This window comes from Platalea leucorodia (genome assembly GCF_965183815.1).
Source record: "Platalea leucorodia genome assembly, chromosome: 20".
In the NCBI taxonomy this organism is placed as follows: domain Eukaryota; kingdom Metazoa; phylum Chordata; class Aves; order Pelecaniformes; family Threskiornithidae; genus Platalea; species Platalea leucorodia.
The window spans coordinates 1,215,841-1,234,455 of record NC_138842.1 but is presented as its reverse complement, the minus strand read 5'-3'; the positions used below and the strand labels follow the sequence as shown (position 1 = coordinate 1,234,455).

Below are 18,615 nucleotides of genomic sequence, written 5' to 3'. Positions count from 1 at the left end.
GAAGGGGACGGGCCAATCGCTTCCCGCGAGGCTTCTCCTCATGGGGCCGGGCGCGCGGCGCCAGGTGCGTGCAGGGCCGGGGCGGGGGGGGGGGGCGCGTCGCCATGGCGACGGCGGGCCGGGGTCTCGCGCGCGCGGCGAGAAGGTGGCCGCCATGAGGGGAGCCCCGAGGGCCGCCATGGCGGCGGGGGTCCGTCCCCTCGGAAGGGGCCGTGGGGCTGCCCCGGGAAGGGCGAAGGAGCCGGGGGTGAGCCCGAGGGAGCCGGCGGGGAGCGAGGGGGACGGGGGGCGGCCGCCTTATGACGGCGGGGGGGCGCTGGGGCCCGGCCTCGCCTGAGCGGGACCGCTCTGTCAGCATCCCCCGCCCTTTCTCCCTCTTGAAAAGCCATTTTCTTGGAGGTTTTTCCCCCGAGGAGGAGCCTCGGCTTCCTCCCTGCCTGCTGACATACCGTGTTCTTCCTTTTCCCTCAGGTTTAGCGTGAGAGGGGGCACAGTGGAGAGGAAAGGTAAGGCCTCGAGGCGCCGGGCATCCCTGAAGGTGCAAAACAGCATGTCCGGCCCTGCTTGCTTTCCAGAATCACTCTTGGGAAACCAGCCCTGCGTGCAGAATCGCCTGCCCGAGGGCCGTCCCGCAGCCTCGTCTGCTGGGGCTTAAATCAGGCAGCGCAGGCTCCTGTGTGAGCCTGTTGGGATGCAGAGCTCTTCCAGGCTTCCCTGTGTCACTCTGTTTCTGATGAAGCCGGTGGGAGCCCGAAGCACGTGGAGAATGACAGCGTTCAATAAAAACCTCTGATGTACTTTAACTTGCATCTGAGGGGGCTGAATCTTGTGTTCGTAACGTCGGGACGAACAGAAGCAGGGCTCGTTTTCCTTGCGCCGCCGGTCCCCGTTATCCCTGTCCCTTTCTAGGAGGGTTTTGACGAGCCTGCTCTAATTGCGAGTCCCACGTGGAGGGACAGAGCTTGGGAATCGGCCAGGGACGACTCGTTAACGTCCTTTCGGATTCTTCTAGCTGAAACGTAGCGGGCTTTACACTATAACGTAACGTTTGCCTTATCCTGACATCTTAAAGCCACTTAACTTAAAAAGGAGATCTGAATTACAGCCCTCGCTGGTGGTAGTTCTTCTCAGCACTCCAAGAAGCTAAAAATAACTGATGAGCAATGAATTTGTGCTTGCTTCCTTATATAATTTGAGGGGGCTGTTCCAGAGGAGCCCTTCTTCCAGCGTGGAGCTGGAAGCGCGCAGTTTTTACTTTCCTTAAACTTTAAACGTTCAGGTCTAGCGTGAAGGTGTTAGTTGTCCGTTAGCTGCTGAGCGTGGAGACAGTCGAAGGGTGTCTGCGGTGACTTCCCCATCTCCTTTGGTGATGAGTCGGTGGAGAAAACGTCTCATGAGCGTCAACCAGGCTCAGTGCCGGGTCCTGCACTTGGGTCACAACAACCCCAGGCACCGCTGCAGGCGTGGGGAGGAGCGGCTGGGAGCTGCCCGGCGGGAAAGGGCCTGGGGGTGCTGGTCGACAGCCGCCTGAACATGAGCCAGCAGGGTGCCCAGGTGGCCAAGAGGGCCAGTGGCACCCTGGCTTGTGTCAGGAACAGTGTGGCCAGCAGGAGCAGGGCAGGGATGGTCCCCCTGTGCTGGGCACTGGGGAGGCCGCCCCTCGAATGCTGTGCTCAGCGCTGGGCCCCGCACCCCACGGCGGCCATGGAGGGGCTGGAGCGTGGCCAGAGCAGGGCAGCGAGGCTGGGGCAGGGGCTGGAGCACAAGGCTGGGGAGGAGCGGCTGGGGGAGCTGGGGGGGCTCAGCCTGGAGAAGAGGAGGCTGAGGGGAGCCCTCATCGCTCTCTGCAACGGCCTGAAAGGAGGCTGGAGCCGGGGGAGTCGGTCTCTGCTCCCCAGGAACAAGCGATGGGACGAGAGGGAACGGCCTCAAGCTGCGCCAGGGCAGGGTTGGGTTGGGTATTGGGAAAAACTTCTTCCCCCAAAGGGCTGTCAGGGCCTGGCCCAGGCTGCCCAGGGCAGGGGCTGAGTCCCTATTCCTGGAGGGATTTAAAAGCTGGGGAGATGTGGTGCTTGGGGACATGGTTTAGTGGTGGCCTTGGCAGTGCTGGGTTAACGGTTGGACCTGATGACCTTAAAGGTCTTTTCCAACCTTAACAATTCTATGATAAATTTTCTGGGGTGGTTCTGCAGGCTGGGGGCTGACATTGCCTGAGCGGCGTAGTCCCGTTCCGCGTGTTTCGTAGAGTTACGGCAAGGTTTTTGTAAATATACGCTCAAGCGTGAGCGTCAGCATTAATTTTACGGATGCTTTGTTTAGGCGTTTGGGATGCATCTTCCTATCTCAGGCGTTTTCGCAGCTGGATGTGTCTTCTTTATATTACATATGGAATTGCTGTGGTTAGGTTTGTTCAGTGTTGGCAGCTTGGGCATGGATTAAAGATGTTTAAGTTTTCCTTGCTGAAATCTGTACCTCAACGGCTTTAGGATCAATTAACTGGTTTCTTTGGCGCGGAGGGGGAAGGAGAACACCACAAACCTATGCAGGGGCTCTGTAAGCGTAGCGCCATTAATAAAAGCGATGAGAGACAACGCCGTGACGGGAGGAGGTGGCAGCCGAGCCAAGAACCCGCGGAGTTTGATGTTTACGCTCTCTCCGGCTCCCTGTAGTCTGAATAGCTGGAAAGTTCCCGACGTCTCGAGGGGGAAGACTGGACAGACGCCTTTTATCTTGTAAGTGCCCGTCGCTCCCTCTCCTTCGTGGCACCGGCGTTCACGGCATGGCCGGGGGCTTTTTTTTTCCCCATGGCCGTGGTGCCACGCTCTGAGGTAACGCTATTTAATTTCAGTTACCTCGACCGTGCTGGTGTGATCGCCAGCAGACCTTCTCCCCAGGCCTAAAATCTGGAGGTTTACATTGCTTGGCTGAATTTCCGAGACTTGTTCTTAAGAGAAATAAGTGCTTTTTTGGAGATGGAAGATGACTAGATATTATTTCTCATCTTTTTTTTTTTCCTTTTTGGCTATGTGCATTAAATAGAAATGAAGATTGAAGTTTGTGATATTAGACAACCATTTCTTGGTATCTATAATTATAAAAGGTGGTTTTTCGTAAGTTCAAAGTGAACTTTTGAACATCCTTAATGCTTTAGAGGCACTTAAAAATTGAATTGATGACTCGGTTTCTGCTGTTCAAAGTAATGCGAATGTGTAGGACGACGGAAATGGGAGCAGCGCTTGGGCAGGTGAACAAGCGAAACAGAGGAAGGCCTAGGTAGGAGTTTATAAACAGGCTTAATATTTGAGACTTAGCGGATAATTCGCAAGGTAAAGCTAATATAAACTTAAATCATATCCGTAAACTAAGCCGGTGGTGAAGCTGGGGAGGGTTTTCCCTTCGGCTGTTAGGTGTGCTGCCTCGGAGGGGGTTGACCGAGCAGTGAGAGCTCAGCATGTTGCTTTTCACAAAATTCCTTCTTAAATATTCCCCTTAATATTCTTAAATATTCCCCTTAACGAAGGTTACGTGCTTTAGTCACTAGCTCGTCTGAAGTGTCTTTGCACCCTTAATTAAAATTTGGCTGCCTTTGTGGGAGCAGCTTGTTCTTCCAGAAGAGTCAGCTAATCCAAAATGAGAGATCTTACCCTACTGGAAAGAAAAAAAAGAGGTTTTTTCCCCCCTTGATGTTTTCCATCCTGGCTGTGCTTGGCTGTATTCACTCAGAGTGAGTTTGATGTTACCGCCTGAGCGATCATGTGTCCGGCGGGTCCTCCCGCCTCCCCGAGACTCACCGCCTCGCAGCGGGTGTTTTTCTGACGGTTTTAACTCCCCGAAATGGTTCACCCCGTGGCCTGACGCTCGCAGGCGTTTGAGGAGCGTGAGTTTGCAGAGGTTCGTCGTCGGACGTTTAAAACCGGGAGGTGCGAGCGGTTGGCAGGAGCCTTGTTCCTCGCTTGCTAAACGAATGTGAAACTTTTATCCAAAATCTGGGCTCTACAGTAAAATCAAAATCTGATTATTTGAGGTGATGGGCAGCACATGCTAAGCGGTGTTTGGGGAGGCAGGTTGTGAAGGCCAGCTCTCTGAGGTGTTATTATATTTTTATAATAATGAGATATTATTCTTGTAATGGTAATTATAAAGTTTTCAGAAGTGGTCAGAAATAAAAGGCTGGCGAGCATACTGCACCTGAGCGCCTGCGAGAGTCGGCGCGCCCTATTTTCATCATCCAGCCTTGAAAGATGACGCTTAGCTAGATTATTGGGACGATTTCTTAAACGATCCCTGCCAACATTTGCGGCGCAGCTGAGGTTTCGTACCTGCAAAGAGCTGCCCTGCGTATCAGCCGTCACTGCTGCTGCGAAGCAATCGCCGGCATCTCGTTTGTAGGACAAACGCTGCGATGTCACTGAGGCCGCGAAACCTGTAAAAAACTGGGATTTTGGGCCGGCAGCTCTTGCACAGCGTTTCCTTTTGGCAAAAGCCTGCCCACCAGGATTTTTGCCGGACTCTTCGTTACAGTTGGCGAGAAAAAAATGGATAAGAGCGAACGGTTGCATCTGCTTTCTTTCCCTTTTAATAGTCTTATTTTGGAGAAGCAGGGTTGGGAAAGGACCGTGTGCTGGCAGACCTTTTGTATTTTATGTCATGGGCTGTTGAAAGAGTCCTCAGACGTAGAAAGCTTCCTTTCCACGGGCTTTAAGGTCATATCCCACCGCCCGTAGACGTATGGCGGGCTGGATAATCCTGCTCTCCTCGCCGGAGAACGAAATACTTTTTGTAGCCAACAAAAATCTTTTTGTCTTTCTTCCCTCCCGCTCTTTTCGCAAGCAGCAGGTTTGCTAACAGGCATCGCCTCGGAAAGGGGGGGATGGCCAAGGTGGCATGAAGGGGCTGGCAAACGGTGGTCTGCCGGTGGCGACTGTAAGCCGGTTTTGTACAAAACAGCCCTACGATTTTATCGAGCTTCGTTGTAAAGGAAGCTAAGGAAGTGGATGAGAGCCACGGGGCAAAGTTCAGAAACAAAAAAGTGCAATTCTCGGCCCGAAGGTGATCTCATAAAGATAACAAACCCCGGTATTTATCCGCCCGTGAAAAGCTGGCTCGACAAAAACCTGCGGTCTGTTCCACGTCGTATTGCATATCTGTAGTGACTTTGCTTGTGGTGATTTGTCTACTATAGAAACTGGATGGCTTCTACGGTGAGCCTGGGTAAAGAAACATTGTTGGAAGATGGAATGCCACCTGCCAAAAAGCCCAGGTAAATTTAATTATACTCCAGTGAATTTCTAATAATAAGAGCTTTTTCCGTAACCTTGCATTGTTCTTTAAAGAGCATGACACTTGGCACCAAGCCCCAGCCGTCGTTTCGGTTGCCGACCCAAGAAAAGCGCGCTGTCTCTAGCCGTGCCCCGTAACTAGGATTTTCCTGCGGTGTGTGGAACAAAGGCCTTAACACCCAGAACGTTCTTCGTTGCTGGTTTGTTTTTCTTTTAACCCCTAAGCCGGGATGCATGGTTGCACAGAAAGCTTGATTTACTGTACTGTCTCCGTGGGTTTGATCGGTGTTAACCCTAGCTCAGGTCCTGCCCACACGCAGGGTCACAGACGCGGCGGTCGCGCTTCTTCACTTGAGTTGGACGGCGGTTGCCGGGAGGACAGGCGATTACTCAAATTAGTATGATTTTCTGCATGTAAAGGCTAAATAATCCCACTCTGGAGGCTCCCTGTACTAATGATTAGGTCGTCTTACAGTTCTCCAAGCGGGGACGTGAGCATGACGCTAACTTGGGGCATACCCACGCTTTTTGCCATCCAAGGTTGGTGCTGTGGCTGCTGCGATAGCACGGCCTCAGAAATTAAGGCATTGCCACCTGCGAATGAGCAGCTAATTCACCTAGGGAGCTGTCTTCCACTAATCTGATTTATTTACGACTTAGGAAGGGCTGGAAAATAGTTTCTGGTCTCAAGGTTGGTCCGGTGACTGTGGAGCGAGCAGAAAAGAGGCTGGGAAGTTACTTTTTCCTTGCTCAGGATATCAGGGTAGGAACACGTGTATTTATCAGCGTGGGAACAGACCGCCTCTTTCAGAGCTGTCACGTAGGACGTTGAGACTTGGGTATTTGGTTTTAGTTTGGATTTCAGTCCCTAGGTTCCTGGTTGTGTTTTTATACCAGTTCATTAGCATGAATACTAATTTATTCTTTGCGGGTGAGGCTTGCAGTGCCAAAATTAAAACCCATTGATCACCACTAACAGTGAAGACCTCCTCAAGAAAAGGGTTAACTCGTCTGTTTTTGTAGGCAGTAGCGGAGGAAAGGCAAAGCTCCATCTGTGTGGTGTCGGTTCCCTTCTCGCTAAATATCACGTGTTTGCAGATAAAAAACATTCCTTCCAAATGAGCTGCCTCCCTGGGCTGCTGCTTCGATCCTCTGGGAAGCTGGAGCTGATCCCCTGCTTCAGAAAAGCAGCTTGACACCAGGCAAGGCATGATGGGGAAAAGCACATCTACTTAATAAATAATAAACGTCAAATTTAAAAGCACCGTGCAGGTGTAAAGCTAGGAAAATGAGGAAGAGGGGAGCAGGAGGAAGGAGGATATAGTCCTGCAGCTTTTTCATGAGACTCTTCGTGTCAGCTGGGCTTCCGAAAGATTGGCCTCAAGCGTCGCGCTTACATTGCAAGCGTAACAGGGAAGGGATTTCTGGTACAGCGACGTCCCGCTGAGGGCTCTTCTCCCCAGAGAGGGGCTGGAGGGTGGAAAGTCCTCTCCGGGGCAGAGCTCTGGGAGGAAGCCTTCCCTTCCTTCCTTTTGTGCGGGGATGAAGGGGGCTGCTGTCTTCAGGCCCCTGGCGAGCACCTTATTTAAACCAGGCTGCGTTTAATCCCCACTTGGGGGGCCGATGCGTGCTGTGTCTCGGTACGTAAAGAGAATGTATGTGTCTCTACAGCCACTGGTAACGTATTCTGTATTGCTCACCACACCTTTTCCACTGTCTTTCTGCTAGCTTCCAGATAACTATTATTAACAAGACCTCCCTTATTCCAAATTTTAATTGGATTAGCTTTGCTTCCGAAGTATTCCAGGGCGGTATTGACTTAACCGTCTCGGTAATGGACTCGATTGCCAAATGTGTAGTAATTAGGTACCTCATAGTTGTGGCCATTTGTGATGTTGATCCGCGGAGCTGCGCGCTGTCTTTAAGGGATACCGAGCTGCTCCTCTCGTCCTGTTTATCAGAGGACCCTAATGGACATTTGATTCAAAATTTAGGCAGAGGGTACCTCCTGCCTGCTGGGTCTGCGTGTCCCACGACCCGAGACGTCCTTCCATCGGTGATGGTACCAGCTGTGCCCCTTTCTCCTCTCGCAGGAAGCTGTTGCCGAGCCTCAAAACCAAGAAGCCTCGGGAACTTGTTTTGGTGATCGGGACGGGAATCAGCGCAGCCGTTGCTCCCCAGGTCCCAGCGCTGAAGTCGTGGAAGGGGTTAATCCAGGCCCTCCTGGATGCTGCTATTGACTTTGATCTCCTGGAAGATGAAGAGAGCAAACGGTTTCAGAAGTGTCTCCATGAAGACAAGAACTTGGTTCACGTTGCCCACGACCTTATCCAGAAGCTGTCTCCGGTGAGTGTGCTTGTAGCACTGTACCTAAATATTCGGTAGCCCTCCCTGAGCACAAGATTTGCCTTGTGGAAATAGCCAAATTTGGTTCTCCGGCATGCCCCCAGCTCCAGCCATTCCTCTGTCTACAAGGAACGGCAAGTGCGGGTGCTGTGCTGGGTTCCCGAGCTGTAACTCTGCCCTGGACGCCAGCTTTTGGGTATTTATCTCCCTGGGAGCGTGCTGAAGGGGAGCACCCGCCTCCGTGCGTAGGCGCTCTGTGCTTGCCGTGCGAGCACCTATAGCTTTGCGGAGGTCTTCGAGAAATAGGTGGGTGGTTTTTCATCGAGTTGTTTGGCACGAAGCGTGAAAAGCAGCTGGGCTCTGATCTTAATCTCTCTCCCCTTCTCAGCGCACAAGCAACGTTCGCTCAACCTTTTTCAAAGACTGTTTATACGAAGTGTTTGATGACCTGGAATCTAAAATGGAGGATTCTGGGAAGCAGCTGCTTCAGTCTGTGCTTCACTTAATGGAAAACGGGGCGCTCGTGTTAACCACCAACTTCGATAACCTGCTGGAACTGTACGCAGCGCACCAGGGGAAGCATCTAGAGTCTCTTGACCTGACTGATGAAAAGAAGGTAAACGGTGATGATTTTTTTTTTTTTTTTTGTTCGGGGCTGAGCTGGGACAACGCAGGACAGTGGCGGCTGCGGGATGTGCCCTCCCGCCCGCGTGTGGGGATTGTACTGTTCCTAGTAATTTAAATGATGTTAGACAAACTGCAAGCAGAGGCTGTGACCATTTTGGGGCAGCGAGCAGAGGAATGAAGTCGAACGCTCGTTTCTGAAATGCTGTGCTTGCTGGCTGACATCCCTTGCTCAGGAGGAGCCCTTAAGCCTGGTATCTCTTTGATCTCTGTCCTTGAAACCTCTGGCTTGGCCTTGCTGAAGTACCGCAAGCCTCGCTTCCACGTAAGGCTTGGGTTGACGTTTCTAACTGACATGGGAAACGCCGTGCGAGACCCAAAGCTGACCTTTCTATTTTTATAACGTGCTGCGGAGTGCTTTTTGCGACAGAGCGTTCTTGGGGCTGTAGCCTTCGAGGCTTCCCTCTTGCCCCGCGTCCTCTTTCTGAAATGGCCGGATGGCTCCTGCTGGGACACTCCGCCTGCTCCGGCTTCTTCTGCCGTGCTCTGGGATTCGTAGCTGCTTGCTTCACGCAAGCTTCCCTCCTTCTGCCCCCAGTCAGGCAGAAAATCAGACTGTGAAACCCTGAGCTCTTCACCACCTGCCCACCTCATCTTTCCACCCTGGTGGGGAGCATCTTGTCCTTCTGTTGGCTCGTTAACGCACGCCACGCGTGCAGCGCTCCGTCTCTTTCCATTCTGAGTCATTTCTGCGCTTCACGTTTCCTGCATGACCTCTTAATCTGCATGGCTGGAGGTGCTTACAGTGTTACAAATAAGCGTTTTAATTATTGCAAGCTTAAACGAGCTGAGGTCTGCAGGAGTAAACCGAGCGCCTCGGAAGTGGCTTGCTGAAATGAAGGTCAGCTCTTGAGCTCCCTCAGAGCCTAGAGGGGCCAAGAAATAAACTTTATAGGCTTGAGAAACATGTTGACCTAATATTTAGAGAGTTTTCCCCCTTCTTCTGCCGAGTCCGGTGTATCGATTCGCTCTCTTCCCATCGCGTTCGCCGTTCAGCTGAAGCGTTGACCCGAACAAGCGCCGTAGGCTGTAGCTGCGGGCCGCGATGGACTCGTGACCTCTTGAGGAGATAAGATGGAACACGAGGAAGAAGCTGCCTCTTTGAAACGCTTCCCCAACGCGGTGTTTTTAACAGCACCGTGGGAGCTAACCTGATGCGCTCGCTAACGTTTCTGGAGGGGTTTGTTTTGCGCAGGTGCTGGAGTGGGCGCAAGAGAAGAGGAAGCTTAGCGTCCTGCACATCCACGGCGTTTACACCAACCCCAGCGGCATAGTGCTCCACCCCGCCGGGTACCAGAACGTGCTGCGCAACACGGAGGTCATGGTGAGGCAGCCCTGCAGGGCGTAATTTGGGATCCCATACGTTGTCTCTATACATACCCCACTTCCCACGCCAGCTCCTGGCAGGCCCCTGTGTTAACTCAGCCGAGTTTAAAGGCTGGGCTTCCCGCAGGGTGGTGGGAGAGTCCTTAATTTTGCGAAATAGGAGAGGAGGGATGGATTCTCTGGCCCGCTAACCTGCACAAACGCCTCCCCGCGTTCGCGTTGAGGGTGGCTGAATGATGACGCTCCTCAAGCGTCTCATCAGCGATAAGGCAGATGCTGTTTCTTGTGCCTTGCGAAGACAAGACTCGCCTTGACTCGTCTTTCCCTTTTTTAAAGCGAGAGATTCAGAAGCTGTATGAAAATAAGTCATTCCTGTTCTTGGGCTGTGGTTGGACTGTTGATGACACCACGTTTCAGGCCCTGTTTTTAGAGGCTGTGAAGCACAAGTCAGACCTGGAGCACTTCATGCTCGTGCGGAGGGGAGACGTGGATGAGTTCAAGAAGCTCCGTGAGAACATGCTGGACAAAGGGATTAAAGTGATTTCCTACGGAGATGAATACGCAGACTTGCCCGAGTACTTTGAGAGGCTGACGAGCGAGATCGCCACGCGGGGTCGAACAGGTACAGGGCTCGCGGGCCACGCGGGACGGTTCTGCGTGCGTCCGCCGTCCCCGCGCTTAACGCGGGGATCCTGTCGTACGCCACGCGGTTCTCGACTGTCACCGTGGGCTTTGGAGCGCAGGCAGTGTTAATAGCCTCTCTTTGTGCTATATCATTCCTTAAGCTTTTTTTTTTCCCCAAAAAAAGTGCAGGTGTAGCTGAATTTGGGTTTACTTTTATGAAATCACCCTATGTTCTTATAGTTTAAACAGCTCTGCTGCTTCCCACGTTATTTTGCGCAGCTGCAGTTGTTTATTCCCTTTGTAGTGAAAGGAAAAGGGCGTTTCGGTCTTGCTGTTTGGTCTCGCTGACCTTCACGCTACTCCGACTGAGGTCATGCTTTAACATACAAGAGATCTTGCTAATAAATCGTGAAAATGAGGAAAAGAAGGGAGTTTGCTAGGCAGAGCCTCGCTGAGGGTAAAACCCAGCCAGAAAAGCTTGTCGCGTGAAACTGCTGCATGCGCGCGGCCGGCAGCGCGCTGCCTGCGTCGCTTAGAGCCTGGGCCGTTGGCGCGAAGCCCGCCGCCTGCGCGGTGCCGCGGGGCTCGCCTCGCCACCCGGCCCTTGCTCTCCGCTCTCTCCTAGGCGTGCCTAAGGATGGACAACAGCTCAACGGCTCCGCTGCTGCCCACGCCGAGACAAAAGGTGAGGCTGTCCCGAGCCGAGAAAGGCTTCGCCCTTCCCTTTGCGCCTCGCCGGCGGGTTTGGCAGAGCCTTGACTTTCCCGCAGGATGCAGCACTTGAGCATCGGGACCCGTGCGGCGGCGGGGGACTCCCTAGGACGGGCCTAAGCCGGAGCCGGCAGCTCCCGGGGAGGCCTGCGCAGGCGGTTTAAGGCCAGCCTAGGGGAGGAGGGAAGCCCACCGCCATCCAGCTGCCACCCACACGCACCGAGCCCAGCCCGGACACTTCAGGCACAAATCAGAGGCCGGAGCGGAGCCTCCTCGGACAGACGGACGCCTGGTTTAACGTAGTAATTGTCTTTTTATCGAGGTTGCGCGCGCCTGGGGAGCGCGGTCGCCCCGAAGGAGCCGCAGCCTCCTCTAATTTCATACTTAGTGCTTTTGTATTCTGTACTTTCAATTAAAAAAGAAATGAAACTTGAGCGTTTTTTTTTTTTTTTTACTTGAAGCTCTAGTTTTCTAGTCCTGTCTTTATACTGCACGGTATTTTGTACGTTGAAGCTCATATTAAAGGCCTGTTCGCTTAACTTTCGCCTGGTGTGTGGTGTACACGCCCTCTCAACCCCCTCACGCAGGCAGGAGCTTGTCTTCCCCCCGGAGGAGGAGGAAACACATCCTGGCTAGCAGCAAGTTATTTATACACGGAGAACAAATTATGAAGTTTATTTTATATAAATTATGTCTCTTTAGCAGACAGCATTCAATTTATTGCACTATAGCACATCTGCGATACGGAGCTACAAGACATCGTAAGAGTTTTGTATTATTCAGTGTAGCGCTTCAGACTGGGATCGAGGCACTCGAAGGAGGGGGAGAAAGGGTGCAGGAAAGCAGCAAGCAGCCACCGTTATCTTCCAGTATTAATTTTTTTTCCTTTTTTTTTTTGTCCTTTTTACCAGCAAATAACGCTGAGGCCAGCGGGCAGGAGCCAGGCAGGGCCACGCTGCCTTCCCTCTCCGGCCACGATTAGCGCTATCGGACCGAGCTGCCGCAGCTCTCCAGCTCCTGCCCAAATACGCGGTGGCCGGGTACCCTGCTCTGGAGTCCCGGTGACGACAGAAACGGGGACCTTAAGGCAATTTAACATCTCCCCCTCCAGCCCAGCGCAGGCCGCCGCCAATTTTTTTGGTTTATCAGCTTCGGTGGAGCTGCCGCTAGCAGCGATATGAACAACCAGATCTTCTAAGCTATCCTGCTCGCCCCTGCCAAAAGCCACTCCTATGTCCTCCCTAAGCTGGTCTAAAAATCAAAAGCAGCTCAAAAAAACCCCCAAAAAACGCCTTCAAACCCCCCCAAAAAGCACAGCAGGTCCTTGCGCTGCTCCCCCTCCGTGCAGCACGAACAATACAAAGCTCTGGATTCAGCCTCCCCGCGAGGGAGCCTGCGTCGCTTAAAACAGAATGAAGGAACCCAAGGGAAGGGGTTTTGCTGGATAAAAAGGGGTTTATCCAAAAAAAGAAAAATAATACCCTTCGTGCCAGGGATCCCTTCATTCTGTTCTGCACTACACGGGAAAGACTAGCCGGTAACGGGGTAAAGCATGTTCTTCTCGGACATCTGCAAACAGCGATTTGGTGGGTTTTAGGCCTTCATGAGCGCTGCGACCACGGCCTTGGCGTTAAGGCTTCGCAGATCACAGTAAGTTTGTCCGGTACCAACGAAAACGATGGGCTTGCTCGTGATGTAGGTCATGGAGATGGCGGCGCCGACCTGCCGAGGACAACGAGCAGCGTTAGCCTGCAATCCGGCGCTACCTCCTCGGGGGAACGCGCCGAAGAGCTCGTCAAATATTCAGCCTCCTGTTTCTCGGAGCTGTAGGGTCCCTCTACGCCCCGCTGCAGCGACACGTATAAACCGAGAGACCTCACGGCCCCGTTTCCCACGCGCGCGGAAATCAGACCGCTAAATTTTGGTTAAATGGCTTAAATGCAAGAGGAAGGCAGGGGACGGCGTGGAAGCACCCCGCGTTTGGCAATTCCCGTCTCTCCCTCTCCGATCACCAGCGGGAAGCTCCGCGCGGAGCCGTCTCGACGGCCTCCTTACCTTGTCATCGATGGTATCGAATTTGGTGAGGACGATCCCGTCGATGAGCCGCGGCGTCTGGGCCATGGAGTGATCAGCCAGGGCCTTGTTGAACTTGACCTGAGGAAGGGGATAGAGTGGAGAAACGCGTTTGTGACGCTGCCGCTGTCTAAATCTCCGGTAAAACCTACGGAAACGGCGTTTTTTTCTTCCTCGCTCTTTCAGGAAACAAAGCCTCGACCCTCACCAGCTGATCCACAGCCTCATTTCCCACCAGCGCTTCCCCAACGAACAGGACCAGGTCGGGAGCGTTGACGGCGATGAGTTTGGCCAGCGCCGTCATCAAGGGAGCGTTGTCCTGCATGCGGCCCGCCGTGTCCACCAGGACCACGTCAAAGCCCTGGTTCCGAGCTGGGGAAGACGAGGAGGCAGCGTTAAGCAGGACGCTTCCCCCGAAACGGCGTCTCCCGCCAACGGTTTTCCACCTACCGTAAGAGATGGCCTCCATGGCAATCCCCGCGGCGTCCTTGCCGTAGCCCTTCTCGTAGAGCTGCACCATGGTCCGCCCGCCGTGGCTCTCCGGAGGGTGCAGGGCGTTGAGGCGACGGGTGTGGGTGCGGAGCTGTTCCACCGCTCCCGCTCGGAAGGTGTCGCAGGCGGCGATGAGGACGCTGAAACCGTTCTCGATGAGCCAGAACGAGATCTGTAGGTGGCAACAGATTAAAAAAAAAAAAAAAGCTCGTTAGCAGCCACAGCCCGACCTCAGCACCCGTCCCAGAGAGCCGGGAGGACCACGTCCTACCTTGGCCAGGTTGGTGGACTTCCCAACACCGTTGACGCCACAGAAAGTGACCACGTAGGGTCGGCGATGGCGCTGGGCATCCATGACGTCGCGGAGGACATCCACGCGGCGCTGGGGCTGCAGGATCTGCACGAGAGCCTCCTGCAGGGCCTGCTTCACCGTCGAGGTCACCGCTGGGAAGGAGGAGACGGACAGAGAACCTGTCAGGCCTGGGGAACGCTCCTGAGCCCCCAACCACAAGCAGGAATGGTTCACAGCCACACGGCCACTTACTGGTGAACGTCCCCATCACCTTCCCTTCCAGTTTCTTAGCCACCGATTCGCAGAGCTGCACTGCAATCTCAGCTGCCACATTTTTGGCTTTGAGAAAGAGAGGGAGAGAAGGGGAGTTAGCGCTGCTGAGGAGGTTACGCACACCGGACATCAGCGTCAAGGGAAGGACGGCGTCGGCGTGGAGGATCCCCACCAGCCTGCTGGTGGGCTCTCCAGGGCTCCCCAGAGATGAGACAGGAACCCACCACGGTTCCTGCGGGCAAGAACGTCCCAAACCGTGGGTGGGTTCCCGATGGAGCGCAGGGAACCACCTCAAACTAACCCGCTCCCAACGGATCCAGACGTACCGATCAAGTGATCCTTCATCTTCTCCAGGACGGGATCCATGTCCTCTCTCGTCAAGCTCTTGGAGCCCACCAGGCCTTTCAGCATGCCAAACATGCCCCCCAGGCCACCCTTCTTCGCGCTGCGGAGAAACAGAGCAAGCCTTAGGTTCGAGGAGCGAGTTGCATAGGGCACGCAACGGCCAGATGCAAGAAGAGCCCACCACGCAGCTACCAAACACACCAGTTTGTCCCCGGTGCATTACCGGTTAGACTGGAAGAGGAGTTACGGGAGAGAAATTAAGCAGCGTGTGACAAGCGGGGGCTGCAGGAGCCTCTACCTGGGTTTCGAAGGGTTCTGAATAACCTTCTCCTCCTCGGCTTCGTCATCGCTCTCGTACTCAAGGTCGTAGAGGCGGCCGGGCTCCCGATTTCGATCCCCCAGGGCCTGCGAGGGGGGAAAAGACGCACCCTGAAAACGGGCAACGGCTTACCGGCGTCTCCCCCCACCCGCTTTCCCCGCCACAGGCGGCACCGAGTTATCGCGAGCAGCGGAGGCGGCTCTGCAGAGATCTTTGCCACGCAGGCTCAGCCGGTCGACCCCATCTGACGCCGTTTGCAGGTGAAAACATCCTTTAGGCAGCAGCTTTAGGGGCCGGGCGCCGCGATCCCCGTTTCTCGGACCTTCTCAGCCAGCCGTGGAGACCAGGCTGGGTTTGCAACGCCCAGCTGATCCCAGAACAACGTGCTAAAGCGGACAGAGCGACCCGATTTTTTTTTCCTTACTGTATCAGGGTCAAATTCCTCCACGGGACAAGCCTCCGCGCTCCCGTTGGTAGCGGAGTTACTGTAATCGAGTACTTTGGCATTAGAGTTCCCCAGATCCCACACTCGGGGCTTCTTCCCCTTCTCCTTCTGTGCCTCCGGCTTTGGGGATTTGCTGAAATAAAAACCAGAAACACGTTTTGTTCAGCGCAGGGAAGCAGCAGCAGTCGCTTCCTTAGAAAATGTGAAAATTAAGCGCCTGGATTACCCAAAAAGGCAGAAATTAAGGCTAAACCTGGCTGATTCTGTCTCCGGAGTTTATTTATCTGAACTTTAACCCTGCAGCAGGCCGCTTTACCTCGAGGCAGGCATCGACGCGCCACTGCCCTTTGCTCACAGCGGGGAAGCCTCGCTAAAAAGAGACCTGGGCCTCTCCCAGGCGCACGCTGGGTTTCTGGGCCTCCCAGGGAAGGGATCAGGCTCTGTTACCCCTCCAGGACCCCGAGCGTGCCCTTTCCCAGCAAGCAGGGAAATAAGGAAAAGGGAAATAAGGTCCGGGAAAGCAAAATCTGACTTTCAGGGGTCACCGAAGGAAGGAGAGGCTCAGCTGTGGCCGAGGGACACCAGGAAGAGCTGGTTTGAAGCACGGGTGGACCGACCCTGCCCTCGTTCCCCACCTGGACTTCTCCCCCGCTTTCATGTGTCTCTTGAAGAATTCCTCCCGGTTTTTCTGCAGGATTTCATCCTTGGTCAGTTCCTCCCTCTCCCCGGCTGCGGAAGGTTGCTTGTCACCCGCGGACGCTTTACCGGGCGCTGCCACAGCTTCGGTTCCTGACAGAAAGAGCCCCGACACGAGCTCAGAGCAGCGCTCGGGTGCTACCAGAGGACTGGGAAAGCGCAGGCTGCGACACGGAGCTCCGGAATATTTATTTCCCCTCCCCATGGACCTTTCCCGTGAACTCACCCTCTTTTTTAGAGCCTTTATTCTTCTTGTTCTTGACTTTCTCCTTTGGTTTCTCCCCTCGGGTTTCTATCATACACTTGACAGTCTTCTGGGACTTGAGAGACTGCTCAAACGTCTTCATTACCGTGGGAGCTCGGACTTTACTGCTCTCCTCGGCGTCCCTGCGGGGAGGTGGCCCGTTAGCCTGAATTTCAGCTCTTTCCCCTCCCCCCCATCTATCTCCGCTCTAAATGGAAACTTGAGAGGAAAAAAAGAATAAATTAAAATCACGCTCTGCTACCGGAGAAGGCGCATGAAGTCATCTTTAAAATCAAAGGTGCCGTTTAGGAGGCCCAGGGTGCCTTTCTGCTGGAACTCGTTGCGATATTTGTCTCTGAACTCCTTGTGGACGTCATCTATCAACTTGTCGACGTAGGTGAGAGTCAGGATCTTCTGAAACCCCACCTGCGAAGCGGCAGAGCGAAAAGATGTTGCTCTTCCAGCTAATTTAATCGCGGCATCTAGCTGGCAAGGAAGCGAAAACCTCGCCGTTTGATACGGCGATCTTTAATTTCGGCAAGCTTCGGGCTACGTTTTCTAATCTGACCCCCCCAGCTTTTAATACGCTCTCAAAATAAAAAGGAAAAAAAAACGGCACAGCCATTTAAAAGGCGACACCGATAAAAATGGGTTTCACGGCAACAAAAACACATGGCGAAAGAGCAAAAAGCCTTTTGCTTATCTTTAGGTACGGAAGGTTTTGTGGATTTACAGAGATAAGGTATGGGGAGACTGAAAGGGAGAGCGCTAAAATATTTTCTCAGGTAAAGGAGTGACACATTCTTGGCTTTTTTTAAATAGATCTGGTCAAAGGAAAAAGTTTTATTAGGATGTAGCAGCCTGTACAGCTTCTCTTTGAGGTTTAACGAGTTTTAATCCTATCGCAGGTGATTAAAACAGACTCCCCGAGACCCTTCCGGAGCCAGGAACGAGGAGGCCCACTCCGGAGCGTCGATCCGCAGCCATACGCGGTTAAAAATCCCTTTGTTTTTCCTTTATTCCCCCCTTTTTTTGGGACAATTCCCCTCCCTGGGGGGTTCGGGGCCCTCCCGGGGGAGGTCGCTTACCACAAACACCAGTTCGAACTGGTTGTCCAGTTTGTACTTGAGCGTGAGGGCTTCATGGGTGAAGGAGTTGTTGCCGCCTCGCTCCTAGGGAAGAGGAGCCCTCGGAAGGGGGGTGCCGGCAGCACGGAGACCCCCCCAAATCACCCCCCTCCCCAAAAAGTGGTCCGGCCCCCCTATAGGTAGTCCAGCCCCCCCCACAGGTGATCCAGCACCCCTTATAGGTGGCCCAGCCCTGCCTCAGCACCCCTTATAGGTGGCCCACCCCTCCTTACAGGTGGTCCAGTACCCTTTACAGGTGGCCCAGCCCCCCCTCACAGGTGGCCCAGCTCTCTTACAGGTGATCCAGCACCCTTTATAGGTGGCCCAGCACCCCCTTATAGGTGATCCAGTACCCTTTATAGGTGGCCCAGCCCCCCCTCATAAGTGGCCCAGTGCATCCTTACAGGTGGTCCAGCCCCCCGTTATAGGTGGCCCAGTACCCTTTATAGATGATCCAGCCCCCCCCATAGGTGGCTCACCCCTCCTTGCAAGTGGCCCAGCGCCCCCCGATAGGTGGCCCAGTACCCTTTATAGGTGATCCAGCCCCCCCCCTAGATGGCCCACCCCTCCTTACGGGTGGTCCAGTACCCTTTATAGGTGGCCCAGCACCGCTTAATAGGTAGCCCAGCCCCTTAACAGGCCGCCCACTCCTCCTTACAGGCGATCCAGCACCTCTTATAGGTGGCCCAGGCCCTCCCCCCGCCAGCTGGCCCAGGTCCCTATTATAGGTGGTCCAGCCCTGCTTATAAGTGGCCCACCTCCCCCTATAGACGGTCCAGCCACCCGTACAGGTCGCCCAGTCCCCTTACAGGTGGCCCAGCCCACCCCCTCCCGCAGATGGTCCGGCCCGACCCCCCCGCAGGCGGTCCCGGCCGCCCCGCGCAGACCTGCAGGAGGACGGAGCGGATGAGGGCGTTGACGGGCGCGGTGGCGGCGGCGGCGGGCCCGCGGACGCCCTGGAAGCACCAGAGGACGAGGCCGCCCTTGCTGAAGATGGTGAAGAAATCGAGCATGGCGGCGGCGGCGGCGCCGGGCCCGGCACACGTCGCACTGCCCACCGCGCTTCCGCCGGAAGCCGCCGCCCCGACGCGCTCCCATTGGCGGAGGGGAGGGGAAGGGGCGTGGCGGCGACGGGAGGGGGGCGAATGGGAGGATGGGGCGGGGTTATGTTAATAAGGGGGCGTGGAGGGGGCGTGGCCAGGCGGTATGCTGCGCTGGGGGCGCGCTCTGTGCCCGCCGCGGCGGGGGGGGCCCGGGGGGGTCCCCGGGACCGGGGGGGGCTCGGGGCCGCCCCCTCCGCACCTCGGCCCCGCTCGGCTCCGACATCTTCCGCGGTGAG

General features: G+C 54.7%; 2 protein-coding genes across 5 annotated transcripts; one reads left to right on the top strand and one right to left on the bottom strand.

Annotated features, from left to right (window-relative positions):
- Positions 1 to 41: 41 nt before the first annotated feature.
- Positions 42 to 11,955, top strand: FAM118B (family with sequence similarity 118 member B). Of its 4 annotated transcripts, XM_082330628.1 has the most exons (9): positions 42 to 64; positions 472 to 506; positions 5,183 to 5,260; positions 7,373 to 7,625; positions 8,014 to 8,241; positions 9,505 to 9,633; positions 9,972 to 10,257; positions 10,885 to 11,272; positions 11,882 to 11,955. In XM_082330628.1, the coding sequence occupies exons 3-8, from the start codon at positions 5,190 to 5,192 to the stop codon at positions 11,016 to 11,018; spliced, it is 1,101 nt and encodes a 366-aa protein (XP_082186754.1). In that variant the 5' UTR covers positions 42 to 64; positions 472 to 506; positions 5,183 to 5,189; the 3' UTR covers positions 11,019 to 11,272; positions 11,882 to 11,955. The 4 variants fall into 4 exon arrangements, with proteins under 4 accessions (XP_082186754.1, XP_082186756.1, XP_082186757.1 ...); XM_082330630.1 differs by lacking the exons at positions 42 to 64; positions 472 to 506 and having other exon boundaries at positions 2,041 to 5,260; positions 10,885 to 10,944; positions 11,030 to 11,272; XM_082330631.1 differs by lacking the exons at positions 42 to 64; positions 472 to 506 and having other exon boundaries at positions 2,041 to 5,260; positions 10,053 to 10,257.
- On the bottom strand, positions 11,631 to 18,333 carry SRPRA (SRP receptor subunit alpha). Its single transcript, XM_082330627.1, has 14 exons — positions 18,164 to 18,333; positions 17,238 to 17,321; positions 16,412 to 16,575; positions 16,132 to 16,292; positions 15,845 to 15,998; positions 15,189 to 15,342; positions 14,744 to 14,850; positions 14,427 to 14,545; positions 14,080 to 14,166; positions 13,807 to 13,979; positions 13,494 to 13,707; positions 13,252 to 13,415; positions 13,026 to 13,124; positions 11,631 to 12,692 (listed from the first exon to the last, which is right to left on the bottom strand). The coding sequence occupies exons 1-14, from the start codon at positions 18,287 to 18,289 to the stop codon at positions 12,564 to 12,566; spliced, it is 1,935 nt and encodes a 644-aa protein (XP_082186753.1). The 5' UTR covers positions 18,290 to 18,333; the 3' UTR covers positions 11,631 to 12,563.
- Positions 18,334 to 18,615: the final 282 nt, after the last annotated feature.

Bases quoted from the DNA above. Each gene is read 5' to 3' on its own strand.
- FAM118B (XM_082330628.1), top strand. From the start codon at position 5,190: ATGGCTTCTACGGTGAGCCTGGGTAAAGAAACATTGTTGGAAGATGGA. The intron at 5,261-7,372 runs GTAAATTTAATT...CTCCTCTCGCAG, and splicing joins CCACCTGCCAAAAAGCCCAG to GAAGCTGTTGCCGAGCCTCA. The intron at 8,242-9,504 runs GTAAACGGTGAT...TGTTTTGCGCAG, and splicing joins ACCTGACTGATGAAAAGAAG to GTGCTGGAGTGGGCGCAAGA.
- SRPRA (XM_082330627.1), bottom strand. From the start codon at position 18,289: ATGCTCGATTTCTTCACCATCTTCAGCAAGGGCGGCCTCGTCCTCTGG. The intron at 15,343-15,844 runs GTGGGGAACGAG...TTTTTATTTCAG, and splicing joins AAAGCGGGGGAGAAGTCCAG to CAAATCCCCAAAGCCGGAGG. The intron at 14,546-14,743 runs GTAGAGGCTCCT...GTTTCTCCGCAG, and splicing joins CAGAACCCTTCGAAACCCAG to CGCGAAGAAGGGTGGCCTGG.